The following is a 22,323-nucleotide window of genomic DNA, read 5'->3' as shown; positions in this document are numbered from 1 at the left end:
TTAGAACAGCAACCATGGGAAAAATACAAAAGGGCATAACTCAAAAGGTAATAGAGAATATTTCTAATATAGAATATTTCTAAATATTTGATTAATGCAGACAAGACAAGAAAGGAAGATAGTGGAAATAAGTAGAAAACAAACAGCAAGATGGTAGACCTACCCCAGCATTAAATGGACTAAACAATTAAAAGGCAGATATGGTCTGACTAGATTAAAAAAAAAAAAAGCGAAACCCAACAATATACTGTCTTCTTTTTTTTTTTTTTTTAAGATTTTATTTATTTATTCATGAGAGAGACAGAGAGAGAGAGGCGGAGACACAGCCAGAGGGAGAAGCAGGCTCCATGCAGGGAGATTTTATCCAACAATATACTGTCTTAAAGAGATGCACTGTAAATGTAAAAACATACACAAGAGGAAAGTAAAGGGGTAGGAAAAGATAGACCATGCAAACACCAAGCATAAAAAAGCCCAGTGTGACTCTATTAAAATCAGACAAAGTGGGCTTTGGGACAAGGAATATTACTAGGTAGCAAGATGGCTATTTCTGAATAATAAAGGAGACAACTCACCAAAAAGACATAACTTGGCAATCTTGGGCAAGTTACCCAGCTTCATTTCCCATCTGCAAAATGACAATAATAATAGGACCTGCCTAATTTAGGGGTATGGTGAGGATCGAATTATTTAATTCTTTTCTTTTTTTCTCAAAGTATTTAATTCATGTAAGGTGTTAAAACCATGCCTGGCACATGACAAATGCTCTGTGAATGTTAGTTCTCAAGGTTATTGCAATTGGGACAAAGCCTCAAGCTCTCACCATGACCCTGACTTAGCTTCCTCTGAGGTGGGGCTCTGCAGGCTGCTGCAAGATAAGGTGTAAATACAAGCCACCAGCTGGTTCCTCCAGTTCCTTTTCCTGGTAGTGGTGGTGCTGTGTGTGTGCGTGTGTAGAGACATGAGGCAGAGAAATGGAATGAGACAGCATGCACCCAATGAATCTATTTGCTATAGACCCAGGGAAAAAAGTCAGGGAGGTATGGGGACCGGGTCTAGGAAGGGAGCAGGCACCAAGTGGAGTTTGGATGATTGCCTGGCATAACTGGTACTGAATGGGATGGCTCTCGGCTGCCCTGAGTCATCTCCCAGCCTGAGAAGCAGGAAGGCAGCCACTATGTGGAAATTACCAAGTTCACATGGAAGGAACTACAAAGATCTTTGGGCGTTTTCCCCTGGTCACAGGCACAGAAAGAATAGCCAGTGAATTCCCTGCTTTCCCTACACCCCTGCTCGAAGGCAGTGATAGTGGGGCTGGTTTCATCAGCGGCAGGGCTGGGAGATCTGCTAAGGCCACCCCAGCTTTGGCCTGGAGATCTGGGCAAGGATGACATTCCTGCCGGGGATGTGGGAAGAGAGGTCTCTGAATCACTGCTGACTCCTTTTCTTCTCCTTTACTCTCCTGACACTACCTCCCTTCTCACACGCAGTGGCTGCCTACCTCCCTTGTTCACAGATTTATTGACATCCACTGCACATTGGGCGCACCTCACCCTATCCCCTATTGTGGATGGTAGGTCAGGGCGCACCAGGCCTGATAGATGAGAGAGCCTAGGAGCTCCAAGAGGTAAAGGCACTTGCCCATGGCTGGTAAATGGCAGAGTCTGGCTTTCAAGATGGTCCCTCACTACAAGTTCATTGTTCTTTATCAGTTTTAGTTTACTGACTTTTTTGATCTTTCATTCCTGTGAGTAAAACATTAAGAGCACATTCTCCATTGTATGTCCATTTTAATTATAAATTATTTGCAAATGCTAATGTACTCTTGTATTAGAAAGCATTCATTCATATGTGGTTTCAAGATGAGATAAATATATTACCAAATAGAGTCTCTAATATTTCCTCTCTGTGTCTGCGGATCAGCCTGTGGATCCCCTAGGATATGCATACGTCCCCACCTTGGAAACAATTGGCCTGAAGGATAAAGTGCTAACTCATGGGCCTAGGATGGGACGCTTTGCCATCTAAAACTGTCAGCAGATTTCTTCCCACTGTCCTGCAGATCAGTGTCAAGGTACCAAATGGACCACAGTCATTCTCAACGCTACATCTCCCTCTACACCCTTCCCCTCTCCTCCTTTCTAAGTCCTCCATGCTGGGTGAGCTCTAGCACAAACCCCAGGTTTTCTGCAAAGTCTTTCTCTTTGACCCTGAGCATTCGTGCCAATTGTTCGACCTCTGAATCTCAGCCTGCCTGCATCACCACTAAGCTATCTCACCTGGCATGTTTAGATGAATCTTGCCAAGCACTTTATGCAGGTACCATTATTATTACTTCCATCTCATAGCTGGGGAAGCTGAGGCTCAAAAAGTTCAAGTAAATTTCCAAAGACACACACTAAGTGATGGATTTGTACCCTGGCCTGAGGTCTAGACTCAACTCTGATTAAGCACTAAGCTATATAAAGCAAAGATGGTCTCTTACACTCCTGGTTTTGTTTTGTTTTGTTTTGTTTTGTTTTGTTTTGTTTTCTCTCAACAGCTTGCTAAAAACACATATATAGATGAAATATCAAGAAAATTTTTGAATGAATGATAGTTTGAATGGATGAATGAATGAATCACCCAGGCCAACATCAAGAAGAAAGCCCATGGTAAAGGGGGAAAGGCCTCTTTTATTGCCAGTACAGAATGTATTGGCTCCTGTACCTAGAGTTCTGAGAAAGACTTCAGGCTTCAGGCATGGCTGAATCTGGCTGTGCAGGTGTCATCTCCCAGATTCAGTGTCTCTGACTCCCGGCATGGCCATCCTCTGTGTTAACCAAGTCCTCAAGTAGGCTTTGCTGGCAACTCCAGGGTTCTGCCCTGCCAACGTAGCAACTCCAGCAGGAAGAAAGAAAGAGTGTCTGATGGCTCATTGCTCCAGCTCAGGTCATGGGCCTGTCCTAGATCACATTTCTGTGACCAGGAGGTTGAGATGAGGGGCTTGGTCAGTTCTGGGATCATTGAAATGGAAGGGTGGCTAGTGCCATTCAAACCACAAGAGCTGAGGTGGAGGATGGGGGTCAGGATATTGGAAGAATGAGTGTGCACAGGTATGAATATCAGGTCCACTTGACTTTGTCTCTTGCAGGATTTGGTAGACTGGCGGAAGCCCCTACTGTGGCAAGTAGGCCACCTGGGAGAGAAGTACGATGAGTGGGTCCACCAGCCAGTGATCAGGCCCATCCGCCTCTTCCACTCTGACCTCATCGAGTCCCTCTCCAAGAGTGTCTGGTGAGCCCTGCTCAGGGCCCATGGTGGGCTATTCCTCTCTCCTGATGCTGCCAGTCAGATACAGAAGGGGAAGGTGCAACTGGGTCCCTCCCCCAGAGCCCAGAGCTACCCTGTAAGCTCTTGGGGATAGTGGAACATGCCATAGACACAATCCATTCCTCTGCATGGTTTGTCCATTGAGTGAGTGGCAACTGAACATGTAGCCAGAAACCACTTTAAATGTCACCCTTGTTCTTTTTTTTTTTTTTAGCTGCCTCCAACAGCTTTTATTTGTTTATTTTATTATTTTATTTTTTTAATAATAAATTTATTTTTTATTGGTGTTCAATTTGCCAACATACAGAATAACACCCAGTGCTCATCCCGTCAAGTGCCCTGCTCAGTTCCCGCCACCCAGTCACCCCCACCCCCCGCCCTCCTCCCCTTCCACCACCCCTAGTTCGTTTCCCAGAGTTAGGAGTCTTCCATGTTCTGTCTCCCTTTCTGATATATCCCACTTATTTTTTCTCCTTTCCCCTTTATTCCCATTCACTATTATTTATGCTGAGTGAAATAAGTCAATCGGAGAAGGACAAACATTATATGTTCTCATTCATTTGAGGAATATAAATAATATAAATAATGTCACCCCTGTTCTATTCTAGACTCTTTTGAGGATTTTCCAGCCTCTAAAGCCCAAAGGAATAATTTTGCCTGCAATTGGCTTCTTTGCCACAAGAGGTCAGCATCTATCCAGCTGCACAGAGTCTAGCCACAGGGATGCAGTTCTTTTCTGCCAATAACTTATCTCAGAGGTGGAAGCAAATAGACTTACAGTGTCTCTCTTCTTTTCTCCTCCCTGGCCCCAAAGCAGTGTCCCTTTGGCCCTGTGTCTCCATATGCTTCCCGTACATGCTTTGGTCTCATTTATTCCTTCCTATCATTGAGAGGTGCATTTCTGGGGAAGCTGGACACTGTCGAGCGCCTGTGTATGTCTCTCTCTTTACCCCGATGGCCCTCCTGCAGGTACAGTGTCCCTGTCATCTGGATGCCCCTGATGCTGTACCTCAGTTGGTCCTACTACCAAACCCTCGCTCAGGGCAACGTTCGACTCTTCGAGTCCTTCAGCACAGGTAAGGTTGGTTCCTCTTCGCGAGCAGGAGATTCCAGTGCTGTCTCTGGTCCTGAGTTTCTAAGAACATAGAACCCCAAACAACATCATAAACGTTTGTAAATGAGGCCTCTCTGTAGCAATAGACTTCCAGAGAACAATGTCAGGCTCCCCTCACCCCAACCCCAAATGGATAAAGAAAAAAAAAAAAAGACCAGCAACATGTTAGCAGACACTAAATGGAATCATGTTGTCAGATGTAGCCATAAAGGAGAAGGCTTCTTGCTGAGTCTAATGCTGGAAAATGTGTGACTTGGGATTGTCAAGAAACTGAGTTAAATCATTTCAGTAGGGGCAGCCCTGGTGGCTCAGCAGTTTAGCGCCGCCTGCAGCCCAGGGTGTGATCCTGGAGACCCTGGATCGAGTCCCACATCAGGCTCCCTGCATGAAGCCTGCTTCTCCCTCTGCCTGTCTCTGCCCCTCTCTCTCCTCCCTGTGCATTCTCATGAATAAATAAATAAAATCTTTAAAAAAAAATCATTTCAGTAGGTGCACAGCTGAGAGCTGGACCCCAGGTGCTCCAAGAACACAGCACAGATTAGAACGTAGGAGAGAAGGATGGGGGAGTGCCCTGCAGTGTCCCTACAGGCCTGCACAGCAGAGCCCCTGACTTGGAGTACCAACCCCCTAGCCACTGCTGAGCGCTTGGCACACGCCAGGCCTGCTGCTTTCCGGGGACCATCTCTCTTACTCCTCCCAGCATTCCCACAAGAGAGGCACTGTCATCATGCCCTTTTAGAGATGAGGAGATGGTGCCTTAGGGAAGTCAATCGAGTGCTTCAGGGTCCCATGGCTGGGACAGGTTTGGGGGTTGCCACTTTTGCCAGCCTGCCTCCCAAGCTTACTGATTTCCAGGTACCTCTAGGAACAAGTCACCTGCCCTGATGGCCTTCTGACCTGGCTCAGCCTGCCTCTGGGAGGTACTAGCCCCTGGTGGGTGGCTCCAACCGAGGCGAGGTTGGGGGATAGGTGGAAAATGGCTGCTGGGGGTAGTTGAGGTGGGCTTTTCCCTCCTGATCCCACATCATGTTCTTCAGAGCCTCCCTCTCTCTGCCACACACGGGCTCCCTCTCCCTATACTCCGAGGCTTCATTCCTGCCTGCCTCTGCTGGGAGTGGCAAGCTGAGGGTGTGAATGGCTTAGAGGAGAGGGGCCAGGACCACAGCGACCAGGGTCTCAGTTTCCCCAGCTGGCCCGGGGCAGAGGCGGATGTGGTGGGAGCTAAACAGGCTGTAGGAAGTCCCCCAGAGCCCGGACCCGCTCCCGCTCACTGAGGGTTAACCCACACACCCTGCAAGCCGCGGTTACCCTTTTCTGCCCACGCTGAATAGCTCAGGCACAGCACAGGGCTTGTTGCTCAGAAGGCCTGCTCACTGAATCGCCCACTGTCCACCCGGCGCTCCCCTAACAATCAGCAACAGTGGCAGGGCCGCCAAGGCTGGCAGCCGGAGGGGGAAGGGGATGCCGGCGCTTTGGCCGAGGTCCCTCTGCAGGATTCCTCCAGAGATGCCACTCAGTACCAGCTCCGGCCGGATGGGCCGACAGGGGTGATGCTGGGGTGACAGGGCGGGCAGAGACCTGACCTATAGGAGGGGACTCTTCTGTGTGGCAGGGAGGGTGATCTGAGGGCTGGGTCCGAACACAGCCTCCGCAGAGAGCTGAAATGTGCCATCTGAGAGAGGGCCAGTGTAGAGTCTGTGACCACAGTGCCAGTGATGATGGCACAAGAGAGATGCATCCGCATCCCTCCCTCATCCCCTAGCTCATCAGACGAGCCCCAGGCCCCAGGCAGAGGACATAAGAGCCGCAGAGTGAGGCTAGGGAATGCTCGCAGGGTCCCAATGCAGCTGCTGGACAAAGGATACACCACAACAAAGGCAGAAAGGTCAGGGTGCCAAGAAGCACCTGATGGAGGCTGAACAGGGACACCAGTTCTGCAAACCTAGGATGGCCCCTGGAGCAGTTCCTGGGAGCAGATTAGAGCACGCACCACACCAGAACCATTGCCAGGCAGCACCCTAGGGGTACTGGCCTCCATGGGGACTCTGTTGCAGGACCCCCAGCAAGGGCCAAGACCAAAATCCGTGGCCAGGGAATGTTCCTGTGTGTCCAGTCCTTTCCCTGCTGTCAGGAGAGCTAAGCAGCAAGGTAGGGCTCCTGCGCCCTGTGCAGGGGAGACAAGGGGCTGGGCTGGGAACCCTCTCCCTCGACCAGTGACCCTCCAGAACTCTACAAGGAGAATCAAGACAAGATAAGCACAATAGGAGCGCAAGTTAGAACTTAGATGTATTTTGCCTCATACTTAAATTTAAATGGCTCCATTTAAAAATCGTGGTAGCAACTTATTATATATGAAGATCACTGTATCATTAGTATTAATAGATAATATTATATTAGTCTTACTGTATAATATATATCCTTATCATATAGTCACGTATTCTGTGACTCCTCCCTCCTAACAACAGTCTTTCATGACGTGTAGGATTAGTTTTACTGTTGAGAAAATATTGAGATGGTGCAGAGCCAGGATTTGAACCCAGGGCTACAAATCCAAAATACGTGCTCTCTGTACTCCACCAGAGGGTTCTGAGGAACCCAGGGAAGAGGTGTCAGAGCTTCCCTGGAAGCAAGGCCCTCTTGCCTCCCAGAGCAGCCCCGCCAGGGCCAGATGGCCCCTCACATTGCGGTCAGGCAAGCGTCTTGTACCAAACGTGGACTCAGCTTAGGTTGACATCCTGGTGAACATCCACCCACCGAGCTTAGTACAGTCCCCGGGACAGTACCTGGCAGAGCTACTCCTTAGGAGGAAGCCACCTTCTGGTGCAAACTCCTAGGGATCTAGCTGTACATCACTGCTCCGCGGCCCCGGAAGGCCCAGGGTCGGGCGGGGTTGCAGTCAGCAGTATGGTCCCATCTGAGAAGCCTTCAAGCCTCTCTTTTTGCTCACCCCCCCCACCCCAGCTTGACCTGGTACAAAAGGTCAAGTTCACTTTGGTCCTTGATTGTTTTGTCAGAATGGGGCTGGGCCCAGATTCTGTTTCAAAGAGCCGGAAGGTCCCTCCCTGCCCCTTTGCTGTCCTGGGCTTTCTTCCTTCCTCAGCAGCCATGGGTGGTCACCCACACTCGGCCCACTGGCCCATGGCCAGTGCATTGGGGACGGGGACGGATGGTAGAACAGCAGCCACAGGGCAATGTGACAAGTGGGACATGAGGGGTGGGGCCGGTGCTTCCAAACCAGCCCAGGTGGGAATGAGGGCATCTGGCTTCTCGCACCAGACACCTGGGCTGAATCTCCAAGGATAAAGGGGCAGGGAGGGGATCCCAGTAAAGAAAATATGAGCAAAATTAGGGATACAGTAGGAGTGGGGAAAAGGGAGGATGAGTACATCTAAGGAGCCACAGGGCTTTGGTTTAGCCCTTCAGTACAGGTGACAGGGAAACGAGGCAGGGACGTGGCTGGCAGCACGGGTCTCAAGGGACTCTGAGTGCACTGCTGGGGATTTGGCCTTTACCTAACAGTAATGAGGTCCCAAAAAAGGCTTTGAACAGTATATGGCAACAGGGAATTGGGATGGGAGGCAGATGCCTCATTGGGCAAGAGGTGATAAAGTGGTAAGGGGATTAAAAGCAGCAAATGGACCAGATTTTTTAAAATTGAGATGAGATTCACCTAATATAAAATTAACCATTTTAAAGTGAGCCTTTCAGTGGCATTTAGTGCATTTACAACGTTGTGCAATCACCACTTCCATCTAGTTCCAGAACATGTTCATCACCCCAAAAGGAAATCCCGAACCCATTGAGCAGTCACTCCCCATTTTTCTCTCCTCCAGCCCCTGGTAACCACCAAATACAACTTCTGCCTCTATACATTGGCCAATTCTGGACATTCCATACAAGTGGATTCATACAACACATCGACTTTTGTATCTGGCTTCTTTTACTTTGCCAAGACATGTTAAAGAGGAGGAATTACAGAGCCTGGTGCCATCTGGATGGATGCAGAAAAGGATCAGCTAAGCATTAGGTCATGTGTGGATGTCGGAACCCTGGCTGAGGAAAGAACCCATGAGGAGCAACCTAGGAATGACAGGATGGGCAGGAAGAAGAGGAGGAGGATTGGCTTCATTTGGCAGCTGTTGACTTTGGGGCCTGTGGTTAGCCGTATAGAGGTGCCCTGTAGCAAGTGGCTGTCCAGGACCGGGGTGGAGGTGGAAGTCTGGGCAGGGGTTGGGGGGGTAGCCTCTTGGTGTGACTGACTTCCACCAGCAGAGGGTGTGTGGAAGTAGAGAGTCAAGGCTTTGACGCTGGGGACAGAAGCAGCATTTCCATGATGGTACCTGACAAGGGGCATCTAGAGAAGAGGAGAAAAGCTAAGTGACCCAGTGGGCAGGGAGACGAGCTGTGTATTCTAACCATGTGGGTTGTAGAGCTTTGGAGAATCTGAAGCTATGGACTTGCTCCCTTGAAACATCCCGCAAAAATCAAAAGATGCAATATAGTTACAATATGAACCAGCAACTTCACTCCTAGGCTTGTCCCCAGGACATCTGAAAACATACCCCCACAAAAACTTGTACACGAATGCTCATGGCAGCATTATTCTTAATGGCCCCAAAGTAGAAACAGCCCAGATGTCCATCAACTGATGAATGGATAAACAGAGGTGGTACAGCCGTACAAGGGAAAAATATTCAGCCTCCTGACACATGCTACAACACAGATGTGCCTTGAAAACAGTCCGTGTAAAAGAAGCCAGTCATAAAGACCACATGTTGTAGGATTCCTCTTATATGGAATATCCAGAGTGGGAAAATCCATAGACAGAAAGTAGATTTGTGGTTTCCAGGGGCTGAAAAGCAGCAAGGGTGGGAAAGATGAGTGACTGCTAGCGGAGACAGGTGTTTCTTTTTGGGGTGATAGAAATGTTCTAGAATTGACTGGTGATTGGTTGCACAATAGTGAGTGTACTAAAAAAAAAAAAAAAAGACCCACTGAATTGTATACTTTAAGTGGGTGAATTCTAGGATATGTGAATTATATTTCAATAAAGCTGTTATTTTTCAAAATGGAGAGGAAGTCTGGCCAGAGCAATGGCTTGTGGAGAAAAATACAGCTTAGGTGTGGAGAAAACAGTGACCAGAGCTGGCGTCCCATGAAGCCAAGAATGAATGGGGAAAAGAAATGAGAGCTTCCAAGACTGCAGGCTGTCTTCAGAGGGGTGGGGTGGGTAACCTCACACATGATGACAATCCCATGTCTCCGGTCTTCTGGTCTCTGAAGAATCATCTTCAGGGTTTTCACATGTCCCTCTTACGCTATGACTTCAAGTCTTGTCTGTTAATGTTTCTCTACTTGGATTTTTCTGTCCTTCCTGCCCGCCCCCTCTGCCATCCTTGGTTGCTGACATTTTCCTCAATAATCCTCTGGCTCTACGCTTCATTGGGATCATCCTTCCCTCTTTCCTGTGCCACTGATGCAAGGTCCCCGCCCCCCACCAGACGTGTCAGCCATTTGGATTGCTTTAACAGGACATCACAGACCAAGTGGCTTATAAAAAACAGAAATTTATTGCCCACAGTTCCAAAGACTGGAAGTCCAAGATCAGGATGCCATCCTGGTCCGGTGAGGGGCCCCCCTGTAGGTCCCAAACTTCTCATTGTATCCTTACATGAAGCTCAGCGGGGTCTCTTTTATGGGAGCGCAGGTCCTGTTCAGGACAGCTCCACCCTCATGACCCAATCACCCTCTAAAGGCCCCATGTTCCAATACCCTCACATTGGCAGTGAGGTTTCAGTTCATGTAAGAATTTGGAGGCGGACACTTTGAGACCAGCACCGGGGAGAGTTCCAGCACTGGCAACAGCTGCTCCCCTTAGCCCTCCTAAGGGAGATCTCAGACCTCTTGCCAGCAGCCCCATTGTTCCCCGAGAGGACCCCTCCAAGCCTAGCACAGATCCTCACAGCCTCCTGCCCATTTTGACCCAAGAGCCCCATCAGTGTGGCCAGCCCCAGAGCTGCTAGATGTAGAGCAGCAGCTCCCAAGGTGACCAGACAGCAAGATGGGACGTCTGGAGCCACCAGGCATCGCTGCCCATGGGGGGCCGCCCTGACTTGGCCTCTCTCCTGCCATTCTGCAGAGTACTCAGTAGCCATGCCTGAGTCTGTGTTCCCGGGCCTCTTCATAATGGGGCTGTTCCTCTGGAGCCTCTTAGAGTACCTCATCCATCGCTTCCTGTTCCACATGAAGCCCCCCAGCAACAGCTATTACCTCATCATGCTGCACTTCGTCTTGCATGGCCAACACCACAAGGTGAGCAGGGCCGGCTCCGTAACCAATGCAGGGGGGCTGCTGATCTTTGTGGGAGTCGGGGTGGGAACAGGAGGCAATTGGGGCATTCGATGTTGCTCAGAGGGGTGACCGGATCCTAATCTGAACTGGGCGTGGACAGAGTGAGGGTGCGTGCCCGCACACCAGGCCTGCTGCAGGTGCATTTCAGAGTCATCTTTCATCTTCACAGCAACGAGTTCATTTATTCATCTCTTCAACCAGTGTTCACCACCGAGTGCTCACCATGTGCAGGCACTGTTCTAAACAGCATTGAACAAAACAGTAAAAAAGTCACTGCCCCTGTGCAGCTTCCTTCTGAAGATGGTGCTACAGTTCTCTACATTCCACAGAGCGGCACACTGAGGCTTGGAGAGATTAAGTAACTGAGGGACTTGCCCAAAGTCACACCTGGCACAGCCAGGAGGTCATGCCCCATTCTATGAACTCCAGAGTCTGTGCTCTCAGCCATCCACCACCACCCTGGGGCTCTTCGGAGACAGTATGCCACCCAGAGGCTGGGAGCAGAAGCCAGGGCTGACCCAGGAGGCTGCACCCCACCCCCCACCCCGCCAGCTGCTTCTCCGTTCCTGCACCATGCAGTTCTCAACCTCTCCCAGGGCATCCCTTTGTTCTTCCCTCCCTCCTCCCCTCCCTCCGTTCCTGCTTCCTGCTAGGAGCTGCTGGGGGGTGGGACGCATCAGCACATTGCTCTGTGGCTATCACCTGCTTTCTCTCCCCCCTAAGCCCAGAGAGGGCCTATCTCTTAGAATACTCACCAAGGCATCTCTAAAATCTTGCCTCTAATACCAGGCCCTTAGCTTTTGAAGCTCCAGAGCCCTGGACTTGGCTCTTTGGTCTGGCTCACTGTGACCACACCCCCTCGGAACCAAGAAGGGTTCCTATTAGGATGTGGGGATGAGGAGAGCAGCGTATCCAGAAACACTCCCAGTAGCATCGACCCTGTGAGCCTGCATTCCCCTCAGCTTGCTGCTGTGCTGCCCTCCCAGTCAACATCAGGCCTCAGTCCAGGGACCCTGGTGGTATTTGGTGCTGGGGCTCCTCTCTAGCACTTTACAAATTCCAGAGCCAAAGCAGCCTCGTGAGCATAAAGCAGGACTCTGAGCCATGAACACCCCACCCATGTCACATCCACCACCATGTTCTTGGACAGGCTTCCAGGTCCCATCCTGGTTTGGAAATCCAGAGCAGGACAGTCTTTCAAGGGCTTTCAGGGGTGGTGGCCTGCCCTCCCCAAATCCACTGAAGGTGCCAAGCCCGCCCACGACAGGTTGCTGTCACCATGCTGGGATGTGTGGGGACTGCTCCATCCCATCCGCTGCCATGCTGTGACTCCAGACAGGTGGACCCGACTATCTTCTGACCTTGAACTTCTCTATCCACAGGCACCCTTTGATGATTCCCGCCTTGTCTTCCCCCCTGTGCCAGCTTCTTTGGGGATTGCCTTATTCTACCTTATTCTACGGCTCCTCCTGCCCGAGGCAGTGGGGGGTGTTCTGTTTGTCGGGGGCCTTCTGGGCTATGTCATCTATGACATGATCCATTACTACTTGCACTTCGGCTCGCCACACAAGGGCTCCTACCTGTACCACATGAAGGCCCACCACGCCAAGCATCACTTTGCATTTCAGAAGTCAGGTGAGGTCAATACATCCCTGCCTCAATTTGTTTATTTATTTGGCAGCCACTATGGAGCCCCTCACCAGGGCCAGGCACTGTTCTGGGTACTGGGAATACAGGGCAAGTAAAGTCTGGGCCTCCTACCCTGATCACTGGGAGACAAAGAAACCAGTAATGAGCAAAGATAATTTTTAAAAATATTTTATTTATTTATTCATGGGAGATACAGAGAGAGAGAGAGGCAGAGACACAGGCAGAGGGAGACACAGGCTCCATGCAGGGAGCCCAATGAGGAACTCAATCCCAGGACTCCGAGATCACAACCTAAGTCGAAGGCAGACTCTCAACCACTGAGCCCCCAGATGCCCTGGGCAAAGATAATATTGGACAGTGATAAGTTCCACAGAGAAAAAAAACCAACAGGATGTGGGGCAGGATCCATCCCTGTCTAACCAAATATAATGCAAGCCACAGATGTGATTTTAAATTTTCCCGCAGCCACATTGACAAGTAAAATTAAACAGATATAATTTAGTTTTAATAATATATTTTATTAAGCCAAATACAACCAAAATATTATCATTTCAACCTGTACCCAATATAAAAAAATCACTAAGGAGATATTGTACATCCTTTTTCGTCTATTAAGTCTTTGACATCTGATGTGTACTTTGCGCTTACAGCACATCTCAACTCAAGTGCTAAGTTTTCATTAGAAATACTTGATCTATATTTAGAGTTTATAAAAATTGACTATAAAAGAAGCCCAAAAAAGTAGATTCACATAGTTGTCCTAAATGTGCTTAAAAGTTTTCCGGCAACTCAATCAACTGTACGTTTTTCAAACTGAAATTTAAGTTAATGAAATTAAGAATCTAGTGCCCCCATAGCTCTAGCCACATGGTCAGTGCTCAGCAGCCACACGGGCCAGGGGCTCCCGCATCAGACAGCGCAGCACTAGGGACAGTGGTCCGGGAAGGTGCCTTTACAGCCTGGGGCATCAGCTAAGAACAGCCAGCATCCAACGTCTAGGGAAAGAGCATCCCAGGAGCAACAGGTGCAGAGCTTCTGTTCCAGCCTCTGAAGCAGGAATGAACTTGGCATCTCCAAAGAGAAGGAAGAGGCCAAAGCGTGAGAGAGAAGGGAAGAGTTAGGCAGGACCAGGTTCTCCCAGGAACTCAGTCTGGATAGGGAACTTGGGTATATTCCAATGGCATCCTTGGGGGACTAGAGACACAAATATCGGGCTCTTGACTTTTGCCAGGATGGCCCTGAATGCTGGGAAGACCAGTGGGGATAGATGTTCAAACCTTGCCTGTGCGCTGGCCCTCCCCAGGCTCCCTTCCTGAGGAAACCGCTCCCCCATCTTTACTGGTGCCTCATCTTCTTCCCATTTGTTCCCCTCTCTAGGATTTGGCATCAGCAGTAAATTGTGGGATCACTTCTTCCACACCCTTATACCGGAAGAACCCCACCTGAAGATGCAGTGACAACTCCCAGCCCCCTGGTCCGGCCCTCAGCCCAGCCGTGGCCCCTTTTCCCACCCCCGCCCCCATCCAGACCCTGCAAAGAGGTTTGCTTGGCCAGGCAGGACAGGCTTGGCCAGGCCTTTGTGCTTGGTGGGGAATGCTGGGGAAACCAGGAAGACTGGGGCTGACCCTGAGACTGCCATCCTGGCCCACCACAGGTGGGTCACATCCACTAAGCAGCCAAGTAGGTCTCAGGGACTAGCACTTTCCTGGGTCATCCTGGCCTCTCCACTAGCATCCCTGACCTGAGCCTTAGCCCACAGGACTGCGCAGGACCTGGCCAATGGGGAATTTCCCAAGGGGAATGAAGGAAACTGACCCCTGGGGCCGGGCCTGTGTCCCACCTATGCCTTAGCACCTTGGACTTCCTAGGACACACCCCCACAGTGGAGCTGCCAGCATTAACAGCAACGAGCGGGTCTGCAGGGCCCATGTCCCTCGTCTTCCTCACCTTCCTCTCCTGGGGAAATCTGGTGGCTTTTGCTGTTCTGATGAATGGAGAACACAGAGGTGGATGAAGTGCTCTCGCGAGAAGAGACAACATGATGCCTCCCATAGGCCACCTCCAGTTCCCGGGACAGTGCTTTTGGACCCGCCAATCACAAATGCCAGCTGTACCGCCAGATGCCTCAGGCTGCAACACATCCAGCACCCACACACGTGGCCCTCACATGCCTGTGCAGATGGGTGGGGGGTGCTGATGGGAGCCCAGGTTCCTCTCTTTAGGAAACACCAGCTTCTCTGGCCCTCCCCTCCCCTGCCATTAGAATCACAAAGCTTTTCCCCCAAGGGAGGCTAAAGAGGCCTCTCCAAGGGTAGGAACCCCACCCCACATCTGGCCATTCTTGACCTCCACCTGGCATAGGTAGGCCTCTGCCCCCCTCACTCAGGACCCTTCCAGTACTGCCTCCTTACGCCAAGAAGGAGCCTCACACGGTGCCTTATCTCCCCTTTTGCTTTCCTGCACCTCCACCAGCAGAAGAGTGCCCGCCCCTTCTTCCTCATAACCAAAACCCTCACTGCTCATAAGAGGGTCTTATTTATAAACTACATAAATGTCCCTAGTCTGGCCCCAGACCAAGTAGCTGCTCAGACTGCCCTATCTAATCCTGCATGTCAGGCTTATGTAAAAAAAATGCGTCCTCTTTTTGTTCCCTTCTTACCCACAAACCGTTACTACTTGAATTTTTTTGAAAACTCGATGAGTGTAAAGGCTAAAAAGAAGCAGTGTGTTGGATCCTGTGATTTGTATTGTTTACTGTGGAGCTATTTAAAGATTTCAGAATAAATATACAAACTACAATTGTGAAATAAAGATGTAAATAAATTGTATATTTTGAAAAATAAAAACACTGAAAAAGTCAACAAAACTTTGCTGCTGTTTGTTGATGGTGCCTCACCAAACTTCATGGCTGGGGAGGGGCAGCCAGGTGGGGGATGGGAGTAGCTGGCCCAGGAGGGAGGAGTATTTATTTTATCACTGATCAAGCTGTGTAGACCTGCAGAGCAGCATGATGATAAAAAGCAGCCCCTATCCTCTTCTCGGTTTTATTACTGTTTTAAAATTCTCTGTAGGGGTACCTGAGTGTCTCAGTCGATTAAGTGTCTGCCTTTGGCTCAGGTCATGATCCCGGAGTCCTAGGGCCTAGGATCAAGCCCCACATTGAACTCATGACCCTTGAGCCCTGAGTCAGGGTCCCTGCTCAGCAGGAAGCCTGCTTCTCCCTCTCCCTCTCCCTGCCGCTCCTTCTGCTTGTGTGCTCTTTCTGTCTCTGTCAAATAAATAAATAAAATCTTAAATAAAAATAAAATTTTTTGCAGACCACATCTCCCCTTGCTGCTGGCACGCAGGGTAGAGGTTGGAGGGTTGTCACTTGCGCCAATCGCCTTGATGCACCCCTGGGGAGTCATTTCTTCTGAAATTTACCAGATCCCAACTGGGATTCCAACGGACTTTCCTGAAACAAAGGGGGAAGGCTGTAATAACAAATGCCCGCTGTGAGGACTAGAACTTCAGGCTAGCTCAGTCCAGATAAAATAGTTTCTTAAAGATGTCTTCTCAGCCATGTCATTTCCCACCTGGGGAACCTGTCGACATACAGATCCAATCCTCAACACTCAAGGTCTAATTCAACAGGTCCAATGGAGATGGGCTCTGGATTTGCCTGCCCAAAGATACAGAAGCAGAAGAGGAAGGAAGCTAATGTTGGTGAGGCTCTGACAACATGGAGGGAGCCCTGGCCCCTTGCTGCCTGTCTGGGCTCCAGCACCCATGTGGTGGCTTTATCCATGTGGCTCCCAGCCTGAAGCTAAGTGTGGCCTGAGCCGCCCATCCCACATACTGCTGGAATCAGGCCCATGCAAGCAGCAGAAGTCACAACCTCCACTTCCTAGGTGGCGCTGGAAATCTGACCACAGAGCATCACACCCAAGCTAGGAAGAGACAGGAGGAGCAAAGGGAGAGATTAACTAGTTGTAAATGTCAACATTTGTAAACAAGTCACCAGAGAAAAGTCTGAGATGGTCAAGTTTGAGCAAAAAATTAATTGGAAAATTGGGGGAAAAAAAACCCTGTATATAAAAAGGTTGACACAGAACTAGTAAGAAACGCCAACATCTAAATGAGTTTATAGGGTGGTACTAAGATTTAGGGGGAAAAAATAGTAAAACCAAGCCATTAATGAAAGTTCTACTCAGTGAACACTGGACAGATTCCCCCAGAGCTTCTAGTTGTGTCCACTAGAACTTTACAGGGGAGTGGGAATTTCCACAGAGCCTTTGGAAGACAGTAAGCCTCACTGTACAGAAAAGAATATAAGTGCCATGAGGCCATTAACCTCAAGCAAGTTGGCATTCACGATGCACTCTCTACTCGGTGACCATCTAGTAGAGTCGGAGAATTTTATTATCAAGTGCAAAAGATGTAAGTGAGAGTCAAAGATTAGATGCTTGAGAAAGCATGGGACATTATCAAAATGCCAACACAGCATGATGGGAAAGCCTGGAGTTCAAGGTACATGATTATGTTTTGGGGGAAGGGGGTAAGGTCGTGTGCTTTTTTGGTTTTAAAGACTTGTTTATTTATTTTAGAGAGACAGTGAGTGCATGTGCGCTTGGGGGAGAAGGGCAGAGGGGGAGGGAGAGGAAGGAGTAGACTCCCCACTGGGCGGGGAGCCTGAAGTGGGGCTCATGAGATTATGACCTGAGCCCAAATCAAGAGTTGGATGCTCAATGGACTGAGCCACCCAGGCGCCCCTGAATATGTTTATTTCTATAGTGAGAGAAGACTCACAGATCATCAAGAAAGTCTAACGCTTGCTCGGGCAAAAGACCATTTAAATTCTGATTCGTGTAGATATCCAAGCTGACTCTCAGTGATCCTCGAAATTTACCTTATTGATTCTGTAGCAACAACCCAGGTGCCCTGGCAGAGGACAGGCCCATAGACATTAGTTTTGTTTTTTGTTTTTTGTTTTTCGCGCTGTGCTTGTACTTCCAGATATGCCATCTTTGAGCATTTCTGGTCTGACCTGAAGAACTGCCCTCTTAACTCCACTCTGTTCCATTCCTCCATTGGCTCTGGCTTTGAACTTTGCACCATTTCTTATTGTGCCCAGCACAATGCCCAACTTGTAACAGGCCCCAATGAATGTTAGTCTTGTCTCTGTCAGATCTCTGGCGGGTTACACTGTTGGATGAACAGGTGCCTCTCCACCTGTTCCCTGGCCTCTGCTGCCCTCTGGTGACACTATGAGGCTCTGCCCCTTGTAACTGCCCTCCCAGTGGCTGTTTCGGAATCAAATGTCTGTGGTTGTAAAATTCTAGCCCTTTTCCACCTTACCTGTTCTCTTGACTTACCATTTTGTCTCATCGACTGTTCTTGAGGGACATCTAGAACCATGTGTATGGATTTCCAGGTCTAATTTTCCAGGAAGATATGATAGTTGCTGAAATTTGACTGGAGCTTTCATTACAGTGAGGTGATAATGGCACAATGAATACATTTTATCTTCTAAGAATGCTACAAGTTGAATGTGAAATTTGGAAAATGCCAAAACTCTCATCTTCACTCCATCCCAAATACCTTATAAGCTTGTAGCAGGGAGAAGGAAGAAATGATTTAAAAAGAAGAAGGAGGAGGTGGGGGAGGAAGGAGGAGAAGGAGAAAGAGGAATCTTGTTTTGGCAAAAACATAAAGGTGGAATCCTGTTATCATTTAGATTAGCCCTAAAATGAGAACATGGATGTGGTAGTAAATTTGGAAGGCGATTGCAGGTATAGTGGAAAAGTTGGGAAGGATTAGAAAAGGAAAGTGGGGTGTCACATAAGGATGAGTATGTGAGGTTCCCATGCCGATTCTGCAGGGGCATCCTGAGAAGCATACAGAATACCTACCAGGATTGTCCACCTAAAGGACAAAAGGCTGGACTATTTATCCACCAGCTTCCTCTCCTGTTGGTTGAGGATGGTATTCAGGGGTGTCAACTCCCTCCTCACTTATGAGCTGTCCTGGCACACAAGGCGACCAGATTCTTTAGCTTTGACAAAGGTCCTGGAGCAAAAGCAGGAAGATGGATGAGTGCACTTCAAGAGGACTGCAGTTAGTACAAATTGAGCAAGAGCTTGGTAGGAAATATCTGCAGACCTGTGGCTGAAATTAAAGCTGAGACAGTATTCAGACAGAACCTTCCACCACAACTGAAGTTAAGACGAGAGGAAGACAGAAGGGATATGACAAGGATAACCATAGGTATCTGCCACAAAACCCCCCTTCCCAGGACCTTGCCTGCATGGAGAAGAGAAAGGAGAATATAGAATCACAAGCATAGAGAGTCCTTAAGGAGCTCTGAAGGCTGAATTTATGCAAACTGCATGGTCTGAAACACCTCAAGTCAAAAATTTAGCATAAAGTAGTCCTGGCTGGTAAAACCTCAAGGCTCTCAGAAGGATTTACAAATTTCTGTGGAGAGCTGCAACATCAATCATAGACCTCAAAAAACTCCCACAGATAAAATTTCAAGGACTATAAACTCACAATAAAAACAAATCACACAAGGGAAAAAGGCCCCATGAGTAAAAGCTGGTAGAAACGGCATGTCAGAAACATGCTCACAAAGACATCAAACTTTGGAATTATGAGATGTCCTAGTTATTTCCTGTTCTTCAGATTCACTCTGCATTTTTCCCCATCCCATTCTGTACCCTATGCGAACTGCATCAGTGTGTGTTCTCTTGTTTATTGGCTGCAATCTCCTGCAAGAGATTGGCAGGATAGAGAGGAGTGGGGTCCAGGTATTCATTCCTACAGCTCTTTCATTTTTTTCAGCAATATTTTGTACTTTCCCATGTACAAGTTTTTTCATCCACTTGGTCATGTTTATTCCTAAATAATTTATTCTTTGGACTGCTGTCCAAATGGAATTGTTTTCTTAATTGCCTTTTTATATTTTCATGACTGAGTTATAGAAACACAACTATTTTCTGGTGTTAGTCTTGTATTCTAAAACTCTGCTGAAGTCATTTATTAGCTCTAGTAAAAAAAATTTATAGATTATTTGAGTTTTCTATGTGTAAGATTATATCACCTGTGAACAGAGATACTTCTACATCTTCTCTTCTAGTTTGGATGTCTGTATTTTTTTTTCTTGACTAATTGCTCTGGATAGAACTTCTGGTAATATTGAATAGCCATGGTGAGAATGGACATCCTTGTCTTGTTCCTGATCGTAGGGGAAAAGCACCCAGTATTTCACTATGAGGTATGATGTCAGCTGTGAGTTTTTCATAAATGTCCTTTATCATATTGAGGAAGTTCCCTTCTATTCCTAGTCTGCTAAGTGTTTCCATCATGAAAGGGTGTTGAGCTTTGCCAAATGATTTTTTTTTCTTCCTCAAGTGAGATGATTGTGTGGATTTTTCCCCCCTTTGTTCTATTAATGTAGTGTATTCCATTGACTTTAATATGTTGAACCAACCTTGCATTCTTGGAATAAATCCCATCTGGTGACAGGTTATAATCCTTTAATATGCTCTGGAATTCAGTTTCCTAAATTTTGTTGAAGAGTTTTGCATCTATATTCATCAATGATATTGTAGTTTTCTTTCTTGTGGTGTCTTTGTCTACCTTTGGTATTAGGATAAGGCTGGTCTCCTAAAATGGGTTAGAAAGTATGCTCTCCTTTTCTATTTTTGAAAGAGCTTGAGAAGGATTGTTATTAATTCATTTTTTAAAGATTTATTTTATGTATTTGACAGAGAATGCAAATAGGGGGAGGGACAGAGGGAGTAAGGAGAGAGAGAATCCCAAGCAAACTCCCCGCTGAGCATAGAGCTTGATGCAGGGCTTGACCCAAAGACCCCAAGATTGTTACCTGAGCCAAAACCAAGAGTCTGATGTGCAACTTACTGAGCCACCCAGGCATCCCCTGTTAATTCATTTTTAAATGTTTGGTAGAATTCACCAGTGAAATCATCTGACATGGACTTCTCTTTGTTGAATGGGTTTTGATTCTGATTCAGTCACTTTACGTGTTATAGGTCTGTTCAGATTTTCTATTCTTCAGTCCTTTAGGTAATTTGTGCGTGTGTCTAGGAATCTGTCTCTCTCATTTAGATCATCTAATTGATTGGCATACACTTGTTCATAGTAATACAGTACTCTTATTTCTTTTCTTTATTTGTGGGAAGAATCTCTAACACTAGATTAACCCTTTTGACAAGTTATTGAGTGTACAATGTGTTACTGTTGACTATAGGTACACTGTAGTATGGCACATCTCTAGGGCTTATTCATCTTACTCTACTGAAACTTCATGTTCCTTAATTAGTAACTCCCCATTTCCCCCTTACCCCAAACCCTGACAACCACCATTCCATTCTCTGAGTCTATGAATTTGACTATTTTAGATACCTCATATAAATGGGGTCATGCAGTACTTGTCTATGACTGGCTTATTTCACTTAGCTCAAGGTTCATCCATGAGGTTGCATGTTGCAGAATGTCCATCTTTTTAAGGCCCAATAGCATTCCACTATACCATATTTTCTTTATCCATTCATCTGTCAATAGACATTTACGTTTTTTTCACATCTTGGCTATCTGAATAGTACTGAAATGAACATAGGAGTCCTAGCTCTTTGAGATCCTGATTTCAATTCTTTTAGACAAGTACCCAGAAATGGGATTGCTCCATCATATGGTAGTTCTACTGTTAATTTTTTGAGAAACCTCCATACCGTTTTCCGTAGTGACCACCATTTTGCATTCCCAATAGTATGCAAAGGTTCCAAGTTCTCCACATCTTTGCCAACATTTCTTGCCTTTTTTTTTTTTAAATAACAGCCATCCTGACAGGTGTGAAATAATATCTCACTATGGTTTTGCCTTGCATTTCCCTGTGATTAGTAATGTTGAGCACTTTTTCATATACCTGTTAGCCTTTTTTAGAGAAATATCTATTAGAGCCCCCCCTTTTTATATGTATATTTTTTATTGGAGTTCGATTTGGCAAGATATAGTGTAACACCCAGTGCTCATCCCGTCAAGTGCCCCCCTCAGTGCCTGTCACTCAGTCACTCCATCCCCCCACCCACCTCCCCTTCCACTACCCCTTGTTCATTTCCCAGAGTTAGAAATATCTCATGTTTTGTCACCCTCTCTGATTTTTCCCACTCATTTTCTCTCCTTTCACCTATAATCCCTTTCACTATTTTTTATATTCCCTATAAGAGTGAAACCATAGAATGATTGTCCTCTGATTTACTTACTTCACTCAGCATAATATCCTCCAGTTCCATCCATGTCGAAGTAAATGGTGGGTATTTGTCCTTTTTAATGGCTGAGTAATACTCCATTGTATATATAGACCACATCTTCTTTATCCATTCATCTTTCGATGGACACCGAGGCTCCTTTCACAGTTGGGCTATTGTGGACATTGCTGCTATAAACATCAGGGTTCAGGTGTCCCGGTGTTTCACTGCATCTGTATCTTTGGGGTAAATCCCCAACAGTGCAATTGCTGGGTGTAGGGCAGGTCTATTTTTAACTCTTTGAGGACCCTCCACAAAGTTTTCCAGAGTGGCTGTACCAGTTCACATTCCCACCCACAGTGCAAGAGGGTTCCCCTTTCTCCACATCCTCTCCAACATTTGTTGTTTCCTGTCTTGCTAATTTTCACCATTCTTACCAGTGTGAGGTGGTATCTCATTGTGGTTTTGATCTGTATTTCCCTGATGGCAAGTGATGCGCAGCATTTTCTCATGTGCTTGTTGGCCATGTCTATGTCTTCTTTGGTGAAATTTCTGTTCATGTCTTTTGCCCATTTCATAATTGGATTGTTTATTAAAGCCCTTTTTAAAAAATCAGATTACTGTGGTTGTAGAAATTCCTTATATATT

At 47.4% G+C, this 22,323-nt stretch overlaps 1 protein-coding gene and 1 long non-coding RNA gene across 5 annotated transcripts in view; one reads left to right on the top strand and one right to left on the bottom strand.

The window, feature by feature from the left end:
• Window positions 1–15,293, top strand: part of FA2H (fatty acid 2-hydroxylase) — a 45,251-nt gene extending 29,958 nt beyond the window's left edge. The window contains exons 3-7 of the mRNA XM_077890480.1: window positions 3,134–3,276; window positions 4,282–4,388; window positions 10,566–10,738; window positions 12,160–12,412; window positions 13,805–15,293. Coding sequence (XP_077746606.1) covers window positions 3,134–3,276; window positions 4,282–4,388; window positions 10,566–10,738; window positions 12,160–12,412; window positions 13,805–13,884 — 756 coding nt within the window. The 3' untranslated portion in view covers window positions 13,885–15,293. The remainder of the gene's footprint in view (window positions 1–3,133; window positions 3,277–4,281; window positions 4,389–10,565; window positions 10,739–12,159; window positions 12,413–13,804) is intronic.
• On the bottom strand, window positions 334–7,388 carry LOC144309427 (uncharacterized). Of its 4 annotated transcripts, none has more exons than XR_013375428.1 (3): window positions 7,210–7,388; window positions 4,322–4,447; window positions 334–628 (listed from the first exon to the last, which is right to left on the bottom strand). It is a non-coding gene; the product is annotated as an uncharacterized LOC144309427 (long non-coding RNA). The 4 variants fall into 4 exon arrangements; XR_013375417.1 differs by lacking the exon at window positions 334–628 and adding an exon at window positions 1,727–1,745; XR_013375412.1 differs by lacking the exon at window positions 334–628 and adding an exon at window positions 2,552–2,958.
• Window positions 15,294–22,323: the final 7,030 nt, after the last annotated feature.

This window comes from Canis aureus, chromosome 3, assembly GCF_053574225.1.
Source record: "Canis aureus isolate CA01 chromosome 3, VMU_Caureus_v.1.0, whole genome shotgun sequence".
Lineage (NCBI taxonomy): Eukaryota > Metazoa > Chordata > Mammalia > Carnivora > Canidae > Canis > Canis aureus.
This window is presented reverse-complemented; position numbering and strand designations above follow the sequence as displayed.